Source organism: Littorina saxatilis, linkage group LG1 (assembly GCF_037325665.1).
Source record: "Littorina saxatilis isolate snail1 linkage group LG1, US_GU_Lsax_2.0, whole genome shotgun sequence".
Classification (NCBI taxonomy): Eukaryota; Metazoa; Mollusca; class Gastropoda; order Littorinimorpha; family Littorinidae; genus Littorina; species Littorina saxatilis.
In genome coordinates this window covers 60,146,375-60,161,374 of record NC_090245.1, presented here as the reverse complement: position 1 = coordinate 60,161,374, position 15,000 = coordinate 60,146,375, and the positions used below count along the sequence as shown (strand labels likewise).

Genomic DNA, 15,000 nt, shown 5'->3' with positions numbered 1-15,000 from the left:
CACCCAGTGCCGCCTCTTAGGTAACCATCCACACTTCAGGTGTGTGTGTGTATGTGTGTGTGTGTGTGTGTGTGTATGTGTGTGTGTGTGTGTGCGTGTGTGAGAGTGTGTGTGTGTGTGTTTGAGAGAGAGAGAGAGAGAGAGAGAGAGAGAGAGAGAGAGAGAGAGAGAGAGAGAGAGAGCGAGGTGTGTGTGTGTGTGTGTGTGTGATGTCATTTTATAGACATCCCAATTGAGTAGGGAAAAGGATATATTTTTAAAAAAAAACAGGCAGACGTTTAAAGTGCAATTTTAGAAACGTCAAATTAGCTTGGTAGGGAAAAAGGGAATCATTCTTACAAAATATTGAGAAAAAACAGGCAGACGTTAAAAATATAACTCACTTGGGTGCCGCTCCCATCCTCGTACACCTGTCCACATCATGCCACCAACAACACACAACACGACAGCGACAGACCAATGCTTTGCCATGTTGATTCGTGAAACGTTGTCCGGTGATGGTGGTTGGTCAATTACACCACATTACACAATCGTTTTGTTCAGGTGTAGTCAAAGAGGGTTCAAACAGGAATTTAAACATCGGAGAAATACGAACGTCAAGTTCAAGTCAAACCAATTGACCCCTGACACATACATTTTGACCGGTACACAAGACGTTGTATCAATAAACGAAGCGCAAATAAGAAACAATAATAAAAGCAAAGAAAATAGCAACAAGATATGCAAACATCTAACAAAGCCGAGCAAGCAGAATGACAGGTCTAATGAAAAACAAAGAGGCACTGAGTCGGAAACAAGATCGCGATTCTTTCCTTCGCTGCACGACGCAAATCTTCTGTGACCTTTGACCCAACGTAGCTTCCACATTCGATCACAAAGCTTAATATTTACAACTGAAAGCCGAGGGGGTGGAATACCGAGATGAACCTACAGAACTGTGCATCCTCAAACCTGACATATTCATCCCAACATTTTATTAACTCAAAAACACAGAAAGTTGCTTTCACACGCCAGCTTTGATTGCCAGTGATTATCAAAACGGAACTTGTGTGGTTATCAAAACGGAACTCGTGTTTCAAAGCATGGCTCCCTGTGTTGACTGTGCACTTATTTTCTCACTACCAAAAAATGATGACAAAAACGATGTTTGGTGGTTTGTTGTCAGACCAGCTCGGGGGGCATATCGACTTTTCTTTCAAAATATGAAACAAAAGACGATATGCTCCCCCTCGGACCGACAAAAAAGCTGGTCTGTCAACAATCCATCAAACATCTTATAATAGCGTCTATCTATTTATGGTCTTTCTGGGACTAGGCGTTGTAGTAATCGTGGTTATTGGTGCAGGCTCCGTCCTGTCTGTCGGTGGTGTGCAGGTGATGGGATTTCGTAGCCATCTTCACGTCGTCTACTGGTGTGATGTAGTTATCATCGTCTGGTGTGCTGTTGCGATGGCCGTCTAGGGTACTGTAGCGATGTTCATCTCGATGGTCGTCTAGTGTGCCGTAGTGATGGCTGTCTACTGTACTGTAGCGATGTTCATCTCGAGGGTAGTCTAGTGTGCTGTAGCGATGGTCTTCTGCTGTGCTGTACAGATGAACTGAAGCCCTGTCACCTCCACTTTGGATCCTGGCTTGATCAGCTGATTCAGGGTTTGCTGAAAGAGGCAAGCAAAGTTTGGTTGTATGTCATGTGCAACGTGCTCATTTAGCATAAGCGTAAGCTTGTCTTTGTCCTGTTTAGATAGCCGATTGCCTGTGATAATTTCTAACGATATGCCTAGCTGTTAAAGGGACGTTATCTGCCTGTTGAAGTGCTATTTTGTTCCAAACACCAGTGCAATATTGCAAACTAAGTCAAATGATAAGGTTCTAATGTTGTAAATCAGTCGGTTTTCAAGGTTACGAATTAGGCCTATATGCCTTGTTTTCCCTTTTTTAAGTTGGACAAAGAAGATACTTCATGGTAGTTTTAAGAGAGTTCTGTAGTGGATAAGCGTTAAGTCTGAACAGTCATTTTTAATTCCAATTTTGAAGCATATGTCTCCCAAAAATATCATTAACTAATGAGCTGACACTGTTTCAAGTCTTATGTGATAGTCAATTTGATACAATGTATGATATTAGTTGTTTGCAATTTGAACACCCCGTTTGTGTTTGTCATTATGATTCCGTAGAGAATAACGTTTTTAATGTATCCTACTATGGAGCGATCAATCTATAAAGGAACATGGGCCTACCTTGCCCCTGGCCGCTGTAAGGAACGTCTTGGCTGTTGGTGAAAACAGCGGATGCTCTGTGAGGTCGTGACCTGAAAGTACCACTCATTATGGTGTACACAGCATGAGAAGTTCGAAAGCGTGGAGAGAGAGAGAGAGAGAGAGAGAGGGGGGGGGGGGGGGCGGGGGGGGGGGGGGGGGGGGGGGGGGGGGGGAGCAGAGAGTCCCATGACGAAAGTTGACACTTTGTTGTCAGGGTATTCAGCACAGACTGCAAAGCTACTGGAAGACATATTTTCCATCTTTGCTAATTCCAGGAAAGACACAATAGGCAACAAAATTGGGAGTCGAAATTTGCATTTGTTCGTCGGTAGCCAGAGGCAGAGAAATCTCAGAGAGAGAGAGAGAGAGAGAGTGAGGGAGAGAGACAGAGACAAAAAGAGAGAGAGAGAGAGAGACGGACGGACGGACGGACGGACGGACGGACGGACGGACGGACGGACAGACAGACAGACAGACAGACAGACAGAGAGAGAGAGAGAGAGAGAGACAGAGAGAGAGAGAGAGAGAGAGAGAGAGAGAGAGAGAGAGAGAGAGAGAGAGAGAGAGAGAGAACAAGGAAGTTTGATTAATTGATATGAACTTAATTTACTGGCTGACTCATCCAACTAAAAAGGAAACGGATGGATGCGACTTTACAAATAAAGCTTATCAGGAGATGAATCGGATCAACTGATCTCTCCATGATACTGTACAACGCTAGATTATGCGTGCTTTTGATAACATTTGGTGTGACTGGATTGTGTGCTCTTTCAACTTTTCATGTGAACAACCGGGGGTCAGGTTACCCGGAAATGTCTTTTTTCACTGGTAAATATTCAAATATACCGGAAATAAAATTGGTAACCGGTCATCCATATATAAATATATATTTTGTGATGTGTCTTCCTGAGAAATGTCATGTAGTCACAGTGTGTAAGGCCCAGTTTTTATACTTGTTTTCTTTGTCAAGAGCTGACTAATGGTTTGAAAAAGGGCTTGTACGATCACTAATAAAATGTCTGTTAATTGCTTCTTGTCATTGTGTCTGCACTGCACCACATGCAAAATGTCTCAGTTGAGATAATAAAGTTGTCATGTCTTGCGTCTTAGGTCTCATACCCACGGTGTCTTTTGTGTCCTGAATAGATGCAAGGTCCAGTGATCTGTCTTGCCCTGTTTCTGAGCTCGTCTTCTCAAGAAGAATACGATGAGGATGAGACAAATGATGATGACGACAGCGAGGATAACGGCGACTACAACGGCAAGTACCGCAGACGAGACACCAGAGTCGCTGTCCTTCGCAGAATATGCCTCCGTGGGATTGTTGGTTTGGAAATTATCGGGTGCTGTTGAACAGAAATGTTCAGTCTTTATTATTCCGTGTTTTGTTTTGTTTTTTAATGTGGGAAAACATTTTTGATATGTGAAAGCTATTAAGATGCACATGATAAAAACGCTCACATTCTGTACAATACACCCATACGGACTGTGCTTTATGTAACGAATAAGTTTCTTTTCGACATGGGGTTGGCGCAGTCCATGCCAGTTACCTTGAATTGCTTTCTTCTTCTTCATCTTCGATATCGAAAACTGAATAGATTTGCGAGAAACAATTAATATTGTTCTAAAAATCAACACTGACATATATTGAGAGTCATGTTACAGAAAAGGCAAATCACAGCCTTCATGGAATTCACAAGAAGACCTTAATCAGACCTCTTTTTCAAGTTTTCCCCGTAATTATTACCTGGTAAAGCGGTACAGCTGCATCACATCAGATCGCCGTACTCAGTTGTAATGTACGGCTTTAAAGCCAAATCCCTTCCTGTGACAACGATCATGTAAACCGTCACAGATTATGTCTGTCCAGGCTTTTACACGGGGTGGGAGTATCCTGACGCTTGGACACACACAAGTCCAACAGCCTGCATGCTTGCCTACGATGTAGATTTGGAAGTTTTTGTTGTTGATTGATCTCGCAGATTGACGCAGTAAATCAAGATGGCATATCAAATAAGGGATCGACAGAAGAATAAAAACAAGAACAAAAATCAAACACCATGTCTTAAAATTATTTGAAACGGCATCTACCTGTGCTATGTTCGCTGGCTTGGGTATCGATGTCCACGTGCGTGTTCCCGGTCGATAGCTCAGTTGCTGGAACGGATGTCGTTGTTGGTGTTGGGGAAGGGGGAGTAATGTCTGGCTGGCTGAACTCAAAGACAATGTCATCGACGTCAACCGTGCCTCCACATGACTCGCTCGTTATCTTCCTTCCTTCAAACACTATCTGTGCAACAGGAAATAGGAACAGATTATTTGTTTTTCGCTGGAACTGATTTGATCGGAGCTTTCTCTTACCAAATGCTGAGACTAGATATCTTGACACCGCTTGCAACAATACCCAAAACAACTAACAAACCAACGAACAAATTAGAATCAGATATGCAATGTCTCATACTACGATATCTTTGCAGATACATGGAGAATACTGTTGGCTTCTCAGTTTACACGATTTAAATAACAAATTTATTAAGTGTGTCGTTCATTAACAAAAAACAAAAAACATGTGAAGAAGCAACGAGTGTAAACTGTGCAGGAAGCCTTGTACTATTCTGTTTATCCTATTAATACTTCCGTGCCATCTACCTCAAACTTAAATTCGTCTCCGTCATTTTAAATCAATCGCGATATCGTTTGACCTCTTGTTCTTGTTTTACACGATACACACACACACACACACACACACACATATATGTATAGGTTACAACACGAGTGGTTTTTTATATGGCTTGTATTTCAGTCAAGACCCAGCGGATGAATATCATCGGGAGACACGAGCCTCTGGCGAGTGGCTCTCGATTGATATTCCCGCTGGGTCTTGACTGAAATACAAGCTATATAAAAAACCACGAGTGTTGTAATCTGTATATCCCATTCTACCATCAAACACAAAGTGTAGACTACTAGCGGCACTGCTGCGATCTGTGGAGAGTGAAACAGTGGTGCCAGCGAGACTTGGCCCTTTTGCAACCTTAAACTAAGTGACCGTCGCTGAAAAAAATAAAACGAATGAGTGCATCGATAAGTACGCGGTAACACTACTTTCAGACCATTTAAAAGCTTTAAGTAAAGGTTCATAAGTTGCAAGAAAGTAATGAAGTCGTATAGAAATCAATTTAGTTGAAGCGCACAATTCTTTTGTTTTGCGTTTCAGGTCGGCAGAACGGGCGAAACCGGGTTGGCACCCATTTGGCTTATTCGATTCAGAATCGATTCCACGTTGTTTTTCTCGAACGTATTATTATACAATCAGGCTTATTGACAGAGAAGCACATTTTAGGGAACAAATATGTAGGTTTAGATTTAACCATTTGCTCCCTATTTGAAATGTATCTACGTGATAAACTGTTTTGCGAGTGTGTTTGCATGGATGAACCTAAACTGGTATGGGTGTGAGGAAACGGGACCAAGTTGGTGAAGTCGCGAATTGCTGACACCAAGTCTGTCACCGCCGATTGATTGCATTTTGAAGGAATATGACTGGATTACGGAAAAATGCACACATGTTAAGTTCTTGGATACCTTCATCGCCAATGTGGACTTACTGCAGAGCCAGGCAAAAGAGTAGACTTGCTCGCAAAACACGTGAAACAGCCGATGTTTGATACGAAGCGAAGCCACCCCAAACCATGCAGTACGGACGCTTCTCGGTCCCGCTACGCATGACACCAGACCAGTGTTGTTGCTTTGAGTTTGACTAACAAACTCGAAACTGTCATTTAAAACATGAGCCAAATGTGTATTGATTGTGTGATTAGTCTATGTGACGGGGCTTCTATTATCTGTGCTCCCTAGCTTCTGTCAGTTCCCACACCGACACTGTGACAGACTCTCACGAACAGTCGTCTGCTTCGATGCAAGGGAGGGTACTCGTTTTTTTGTTTTGGTTTGTAGCCATGGGCATTGTGATAGTGTTCGACTGTTCAAACTAGTGTTATGCACGGCAGGGGCGGACGAGGGGGGGGGTACAGGGGGCACGTGCCCCCCCCCCCCCCCGAAAAAAAAGAAGATTTTTTTATGCTGATTCTATGACCATTTCTAAGTTCAAATGGCACCAGATGGCACCATTTTGCTTCTTTGGGCAAAATTTTTTCCGGGGGGGCATGCCCCCGGACCCCCTAGCAAATTCGGGCGCTTCGCGCCCATCACATTCACTTTCGATTCAAAGTGCCTCCCCCCCCCTTACAAAGCAACTGATCCGCCCCTGCACGGGTTAATAAAACTGCGGATAGAACTCTTTAGCAGCAAAACAATTAAGAGTGTATTACAATCTATTTGTTTGGCGCAAGGTCAAAGGTCGGGAGGAAAGTAGTTCTTTGCCCAAATCGGAATCTGCACTATCATATATTTTTTGGAGTCCATGATGTATTTATTGAGCTATAAAAATACAACATATATACCCATACTGAAGTAACAGAGACAAAGAAGGGAGGTCATGGGATATATATATATATATATATATAGGCAAATATATAAAAACAATCTCCTCAAAAGTTTTTGTGATGAATATGGAATATGTTTATTGATGATGATCCACATTTTCGCCCCCGCGGGGGGCTTCTTCAGGGTGATAGAATGATGAAGGATGATTCGGATTGTGCCACCAAGAGAATGGTGTGACGTAATACAACATTATAATTGTGGTCTTTCTCGCGTGTGCAGGATATAAACGTGACATCATTTGTTTCCTCTTGCATGTGACCTACAGATACAGTCATGTGTTAAGTCGTTCTGCTAATTTGTTTTCAATAAAAGGGAAACAGATCGAAAGTTTGTTCTCAAATTGATGTCTGTTTCTGACCTTTCTTGGTGGACGATCTGATATAGAATGTAATTCTGCTTTAGACGCATTTACTTCCTTGTATTACAATTATTAAGTAACGTAAAAAATCTATCAAAGCTACATAAGCTTTCTCGATACAGATTCCGGGACGTACCCCCTCGCCCCCCCCCCTTCCCCCGAAAAGATTAATGGAAATCAAATTTGTTTTTAACAACTTTTGAAGTAACGGTTGTAAAAAGATATGAGCTTTTTTTTATGGAACTTTCTTCGTTTTCATTGTGACAGACCTACATGAAAATAGTTTCAAACACGGAGAACACCTTGCAAACGGAGAAAGGAAATAACCTTGAATCGGTCACGCATAGCCAAATAGGTTGAAGAAGAAGTTGAAGGGACATTAAAACGCAAGAACCAGTCAACCATGTCGCAACAGATAATAACGAAGAAAACACAAATGATAACTACCTGAAAACTCGGGTCTGTACAAGGCCTTTGTAGACCTGGTGACGTCTCAGACTTCCAGCTTATACCAATCCATTTTCCAGTCACATCCACAGTCCTCCACAGCAAGGTCCAGTTGGTCTCCGTCACCAGAAAGACTGATAGCTGACAGGCACGCTTATCGTTCTTGATGTGGCGGTTAAACCTCAGCTTGCACGTCTGGTTGACGGAGCCGTGCAGCATTGGACTGAACAAAAGACCCGTGTCGTTGACTTGTGCGCTGTCCATGTCCAGCGCCATGTAGTAATCACCTGTTTCACATACAGGTGGAAGCGGAGGATAGTGAATGGATTCATCATTAATCTCGGCGACTTGAAATAAGTTAAGTCGTTTTACCGGCTGGCCACGCCAAACGACATTCAAAATCTTAAGTAAAGTCAGACATTTTGTTGTTGTCCTCACTGAATAGTTGTTCTGATTGTCAAATTAGGTTTTGCTAGCACACAGAATTCTCTCGAAATGTCAGAACATACCGGAACTACCGGCAATATGTCATGCAACACAGGCTGTCAGGCTGATATATACCCCTTTTTCAGTCAGTCTGTCAGTCAGTCAGTCAATCAGTCAGTCAGTCAGTCAGTGACCAATCCAGTCTGTCTGACTGCATGTATGCCTGTTTCTGGCTGATATTCAGGAAGTGTAATTTCATAAAGACGGTTTGTGCTAAATGTTAAAACATGGGAAGTCCAACGGTTAAAGGTACATTCCTTCACGCTCAACCCATCATGTAAACCGCTACAGATCTGTCCAGGCTTTACATGGAATAACAGCATCCTTCCAAGTGGATAGGCCTACATAACACAAACCAACAGCCGAGTTGCTGTCTCCGCAAAGTGGAATTTTGTTGAGAGTGAATACATTTCGCAGATTGACATAGGTGTCATTTAGAAAATTAATTCAGAACGGGAATTCCCACTCTGCACAGGGAGGGGCCAGGCTGTAGTTTGTTTGTGTGTGTCACTGCGGAAGGATGGACTTATGTCAGGCAACCCGGGAACAGACTACTTCCAATTCAGTAGGGGGGCGACTATCCTCAACCCGGCGGGTCCCCAGGTGGCGGATAGGGGAACGGCCCCCAGATATGGGGGCCAGCTGCGAATATAGAATAAGCAGTCCCGGACCAACTAGCGGTGTCTCTACCAGGACGGGGTGGGTTGGCAGATGGCACTGACTACCCTATAAATGCCCTACGTGTCCGATGACGGTTACACCATGCGGGTAAGAGCCGCATTAAAAGCTCTAGCCCCGGGGTGGGACCCCCGGTAAGAAATCCCCCATGTGTTCCCAGGGTTAGGTTTTTGAGCCAGGAACTAAGGGCGGGGTAACCCCGAAAGAAACCTAAGGGCTGAAGTCGGAGGATCTGGGCCAATAGGCGTACCTTAACCAACCACAGATCCACGCAAAAACGCAAAATGAAATGTCGACAGTCCGAAATGCACGCGATGGTGCTCGCCCTGTGAAGTCCCGCCAGGCAGGTGCAGCGCCGGGCTCCATGCCTCAAAGGAGCCCAACCTCAGCTACTGGTGGTCCCTCCCAGCTGTCTCGTGGAGCCAGGGGACAGCGGGGGAAAGCAACTGGCCGAAACATCAAACGACAGCAACCGCTGATTGCCATGCAGTGGAACGCCGAAGGAGTCTTCAATAAAAAGACTGAATTAGAGCACACACTGTTTGACAAGAAAGTGAGTGTATGCTGCATACAAGAGACACACCTGCAGAGCAACAAAGCCTTCAAGATCAGAGGCTATCAGACCTTCAGGTCTGACCGAGAGAATAGGCACAAAGGGGGCATACTGACCCTGGTGAGAAACAACATCAGTGCCTGCCAGACAGAGGTTTTCATGGAAGGAGCAGAGTACCAGAAGCTGAGGATCAAGAGTGGCTCAGTGGAAATGAACATCCTGAACTACTACTGCCCCAGTGATCGGCCTCTTTCTCTCGACACCATTCCAACCGACGACTCCCACTTCCTTGTGCTCGGGGATTTCAACAGTCACTCCCAGAGCTGGGGGTACGATCACATGGACAGACGAGGGGAGGAGGTCGAGAATTGGCAGGACGATCATCAGCTACAATTGGTGAACAAGCCACATGATTCCCACACCTTCTACTCTAGACGCTGGAAAAGCACATCTACCCCAGACCTTGCCTTCTGCACGGAAGATCTGCATGGAAGCATGCAGAGAGAGGTGGGAGAGCAACTTGGTGGAAGCGACCACCGTCCAATCTACCATACAATCGACAAGCATTGTATGAGGATGCAGCCACTCCACGCAAGGTGGAATTACAAGAAGGCCAACTGGGCGCTCTTCAGACACAGGACCTGTGAGCTCACACGGAGCGTCCGGGTAGAGGGCAGGGCCATCAACACTGTCACAAAGGAATTCAACTCCTGTGTCCTACAGGCAGCCAGAGAGACCATCCCACGTGGAGCCCGTAGAGAATACAAGCCATACTGGAGCAACCTACTACAAGAACTCCAAGATGATCTTGAGGCTGCCAGGAAGAACGCGGAGGAGATCCCCTCACAAGAGAACCACAACTGCCTCCAAAAAGCCAAGGCCAGATTCCTGAAAGAAAAGCTGCAAGCTATCCGTAGAAGCTGGAGAGAGAAGACAGCCTCACTTAACTTGGAGAAAGATGGAGAAAAGTTATGGAAACTTACCAAACAGCTGAGCGATGAGGAAGTGAGAGGAGCCAACATCACCATCGAAGACAGAGGTGAAATCCTTACTGGAAAGCAAGCCGCCGATCACTTTGCCAACAGCTATGCAAGTGAAAGCCACCTCAATGTTGGAGCAGAAAAACAGAGGGAGGCAAGAAAGGAACAAAGAGAGAGGAGAAACAACAAAGCTAGCCCAGAAGCCATGGAAGCACCCTTCACTCATCAGGAACTACGCCAGGCACTACGCAAGCTGAAAAACAAGAAGTCGCCAGGGCCCGATGGGATATCCAACGAAATGCTGAACCATCTGGGAAGTGCTGCTGTTGGCAAGCTTCTCGACATCTTCAACCTCAGCTGGAAAGAAGGCCAAGTCCCACAAGTTTGGAAAGAGGCTACAATAATCCCTATACACAAGAAAGGAAAAGACAAGAAGAAAGCCCCAAGCTACCGTCCAATCAGCCTCACGAGCTGTGTTGTCAAGACCATGGAAAGGATGGTGAATCAACGCCTTCTTTGGTATCTGGAGAAAGAAGACATCCTTGCACCAGAGCAAGCAGGCTTCCGCCAGTTCCAGAGCACAGAAGACCAGGCCACCTACCTGTCTCAGGAGATTGAGGATGCCTTCCAGAATCAGAAGATGGTCTTTGCAGCCTGGATAGACCTACAGAAGGCGTTTGATAGAGTGTGGACAGATGGCCTTCTGGTGAAGACACAGAGATGTGGAGTCAGTGGAAAGATGCTGTCTTGGATACGATCCTTCCTGCACAACCGCAGATCGAGGGTCACAGTCAGCAGCCGATTGAGCAGGAGGGTTCTGATACGACACGGTGTCCCACAAGGCGGAGTGATCTCGCCAACTCTCTTTTTGATCTTCATCAACGATCTGCTGCCTGAACTGCCAAAGGGAGTCAAAGCTGCTTTATATGCTGACGATCTGGTAATGTGGTGCACCGAAGAACATTCAACCACAGCAACATACCGCCTGCAGCTGGCAGCTGACAAACTTGCAGCCTGGGCAGACGACTGGTGTGTCAAGATCAATCTAGAGAAATCCACGACCACACTCTTCACCTTGTCCCCAAAACAAAAGCCAGGAGTCATCAAACTTGGCGACACACCACTCAGGAATGATGACGAACCAACGTACCTCGGTGTCACATTCGACAAACGACTGACCTGGAAACCACAGATGAAGAAAGCAGAAAACAAAGCCAGACGCAAATTGGCAATCATGAGAAAGCTGGCTGGAACAAACTGGGGTGCCAGTGAGAAGACCCTGAAGACACTGTATGAAGGCACGGTGAGACCCCAACTTGAATACGGAGCCCCAGCCTGGTCAAGCGCTTGCAAATCCAACCTGCAAGCCCTGGACAAAGTCCAGAATCAAGCACTCCGTATCCTGACAGGAGCAATGAGGTCAACTCCAATCAAGACCATGGAGTCCCTGACAGGAGTCCAACCGTTGATCACTCGAAGAGACACAAAGACACTCATCCAAGCAGAGAAATACAAAAGCCTACCAAAGCACCCAATGAACAGCAGAATGGAAAAACCTATCAGGAACAGGCTGAAACGCTCAAGCTTTGTGCACCAAAGCAGAAGCCTCAAGCGACAGTACCTACCCCACCTGCCGGAAAGCACTCTACCGCTCGATGCCACAGGAACATGCCCAACACCTTGGGAAGCCAACCAGAGGGTCCTCGAGATCAACACAACTGTGAAAGGCGTGACATCACGGGACATGAGTGACACCAGTAAGAAGGCGCTTACCCTGGCCATGATTGCAGACCACTACCCTGAAGAAGCGTGGATCCACGCCTACACTGATGGGTCAGCCACTGATGCTGTGAGAGATGGAGGAGCCGGCGTTCTAGTTCGGTACCCAGAGGGAGAGGCACAAACAGCGAGCATTCCCACAGGTTTGCACTGCACCAACTATAGTGCAGAAGTACAGGCCTTGAGGACAGCAGCCACAATAGTTGACGGATCAGACCATGAATGTCCTCAGGTCGTCTTTCTGACAGACGCAATGTCAGCACTCCAAGCTCTGTCTGCCAACAAAGAAACTGAGCTCAACAACGCCCTCCAACAGGTTGCTCAGAACCGAAGGGTCGTGCTTCAGTGGGTGCCAGCTCATTGTGACATAGCAGGAAACGAGGCTGCAGACAAACTTGCCAAGGAAGGTGCCTCAAAGGAACAGTTCACGTCCCAGCTGCAGTACAAGGAAAAAAAGACAATCATCAAAAACAAGAGGAAAACCAGAGCGGAGAAAGATGACTACCACCTGCTCCAACGTGAAGAACAAGTCGTCCTACTCAGACTCCGCACTGGACATAACAGACTAAACCATCATATGGCCACAAAGCTGAAGCTAGTTCCCTCCCCCCTATGTCCGTGTGGCAAGAATCAGACAGCAGAGCACATCCTGCAGGCTTGTCCATACCACAGTGCTCTGAGGGACACCACCTGGCCAGAGGAGACAGCGCTACAAAAGAAGCTATACGGCCCCAGAGAGGACTTGGAGAGGACAGCACGTTTCGCCCTGCAGTCCGGACTGACGATCTAACAGCGAACGACAAGAAGAAGATGTCAGGCAACATTCTGGACAGATCAAAAATATGCTTGCACAAGAAGCCGTTTTAAACAAAAGAATGTACCCATTTGTCAGTGTTAGATACACAATGTACTCACTATAAGGGATATGCACATCATCTAGTGTCCAGTGAAGCGTAGTGTTTTCGCTGTTCTTCCATCCACACTGACCGTTTTCAAAATCACACGATACTGCAACATGATACAAACGGAACAGTGAATCACAGGAAAGTAGGACTAGATGCTTGAGTCACTCAGTGTAATTTCAGAAATGTCGAATTGACTCGGTAGGGAAAAGGGAATCATTCTTACAAAATATTGAAAAAAGACAGGAACGTTGAAAATGCAACTCACTTGGGTGCTGCTCCCATCCTCGTACATATGTCCATGTCATGCCACCGACCACACACAACACGACAGCGACAGACCAATGTCGTACCATGTTGCTTCCTGAAGCGGTGATCTCTAATGGTAGTTAATCAGTCACACACAGTCTTTTACTTCAGTTGTAGGCAAAGAGGGTTGACACAGGATTTCAAAGCGAAGTCAGGAACATACTCTGCTTTGATTGTTTAGTTTTCGTGGAGCAGTTGGCAGATTCCATTCTGACAGGTCATTTATGTCACGTGACAAGCACATACCGCTTAGTGTCAATTTATGCAGTATCCGTTTGAAAAAGGTTGTTATCACATTTTGGTCCAACGAGCAAACAAACCTGCACAGCCCACGTCTTCCTCTTTCCTGGTATCCGCACAACAGGAGCTTGAATCCCGGTTTTTTGATAGTTTATTTCTTTCTTTGCATATCTATTTGTTTCTTTTCCCCAAAGATAATAGGATAGATAGATAGATACATGATACATAGATACATAGATAGAAAGATAGACAGATAGACAGACAGACAGACACATACAGACAGACAGACGGACAGACAGGCAGAAACACCGACCGACTGACCGACTGACCGACCGACAGACTGACGGACCGAACGAACGACAGGCAGACTGACCGACTGACCGACCGACAGACTGACGGACCGAACGAACGACAGACAGACAGACAGACAGATAAATAGATATATAGATAGATAGTTAGATAGATAGTTAGATAGATAGATAGATAGATAGATAGACAGTCAGACAGCCAGACAGACAGACAGACAGACAGACAGACAGACAGACAGACAAGACGGACGGACGGACAGACAGACAGACACACCGACCGACTGACAGACTGACGGACCGAACGAACGACAGACAGACGGACAGACAGACAGACAGACAGACAGACAGACAGACAGACAGACAGACAGACAGACAGACAGACAGACAGACAGACAGACAGACAGACAGACAGACAGATAGATAGATAGATAGATAGACAGACATACAGCTAGATATAAAGAAAGAGACAGTTCCTTCCGATGATGAAAATGTGGCTCTCGGACAGTGCAATTGCTGATTTCCCTAACCGTGATAGTTGAACAGCAAAGACGCAGCCTACTAAGTGTGCAAAAAAAAAAGAGTATCACTACGACTTCATATGGATACTTGTTATACATGTAATACACACTAAAAACACTAACAACTTTTCCTAATCCGAGTTCTGAAAAATGCAAACAGTTCTATGTAAGCGCATGCGCTCCGTACTTGTGCAACGAGGAAGTACCATGCATTGCATTCATTCGGTCCCTTTTGCTCTTGACCCCTCTCATTCCCTACCTCTCACCACCCCCTACCCCCGCACCCTTTTCAACAATCAACCAACCGTTTTTCTTTGTATACGTACTGGATATATACCCCGTTGTGAAATTTACCCTTGTAACCGAACACTGTATACCATTTCAAAACCTATCAATGAAAAACTGTGTGTGTGTGTGTGTGTGTGTGTGTGTGTGTGTGTGTATGTGTGTGTGTGTGTTTGTGTGGTGTGGTGTGTGTGTGTGTGTGTGTGTATGTATGTATGTGTGTGTGTTTGAGAGAGAGAAAGAGTGAGAGAGAGAGAGTGTGAGAGAGAGAGAAAGAGAGAGAGAGGGAGAGAGAGGGAGAGAGAGAGAGAGGGGGAGAGAGAGAGAGAGAGAGAGAGAGAGAGAGAGAGAGAGAGAGAGAGAGAGAGAGAGAGAAGGGGGGGGGGGGCGGAG

At 45.6% G+C, this 15,000-nt stretch overlaps 2 protein-coding genes across 4 annotated transcripts in view; both read right to left on the bottom strand.

Annotated features, from left to right (window-relative positions):
• LOC138981069 (hemicentin-1-like) overlaps positions 1-15,000 on the bottom strand; it is a 349,865-nt gene that overhangs the window by 272,483 nt on the left and 62,382 nt on the right. The window lies entirely within an intron of this gene.
• The window catches only part of LOC138975676 (uncharacterized), a 14,617-nt gene continuing 821 nt past the window's right edge, over positions 1,205-15,000 (bottom strand). Inside the window, exons 1-7 of one of the 3 annotated variants that reach the window (XM_070348419.1) lie at positions 13,216-13,639; positions 12,961-13,053; positions 7,570-7,856; positions 4,350-4,548; positions 3,382-3,604; positions 2,238-2,308; positions 1,205-1,655 (exon numbers count right to left, since the gene is read on the bottom strand). In XM_070348419.1, the coding sequence (XP_070204520.1) occupies positions 1,312-1,655; positions 2,238-2,308; positions 3,382-3,604; positions 4,350-4,548; positions 7,570-7,856; positions 12,961-13,053; positions 13,216-13,303 (1,305 nt within the window). In that variant the 5' untranslated portion in view covers positions 13,304-13,639 and the 3' untranslated portion in view covers positions 1,205-1,311. Of the gene's footprint in view, positions 1,656-2,237; positions 2,309-3,381; positions 3,605-4,349; positions 4,549-7,569; positions 7,857-12,960; positions 13,054-13,215; positions 13,640-15,000 lie in introns of those variants that run through there. The other 2 variants (XM_070348427.1, XM_070348411.1) reach the window with 2 other exon arrangements.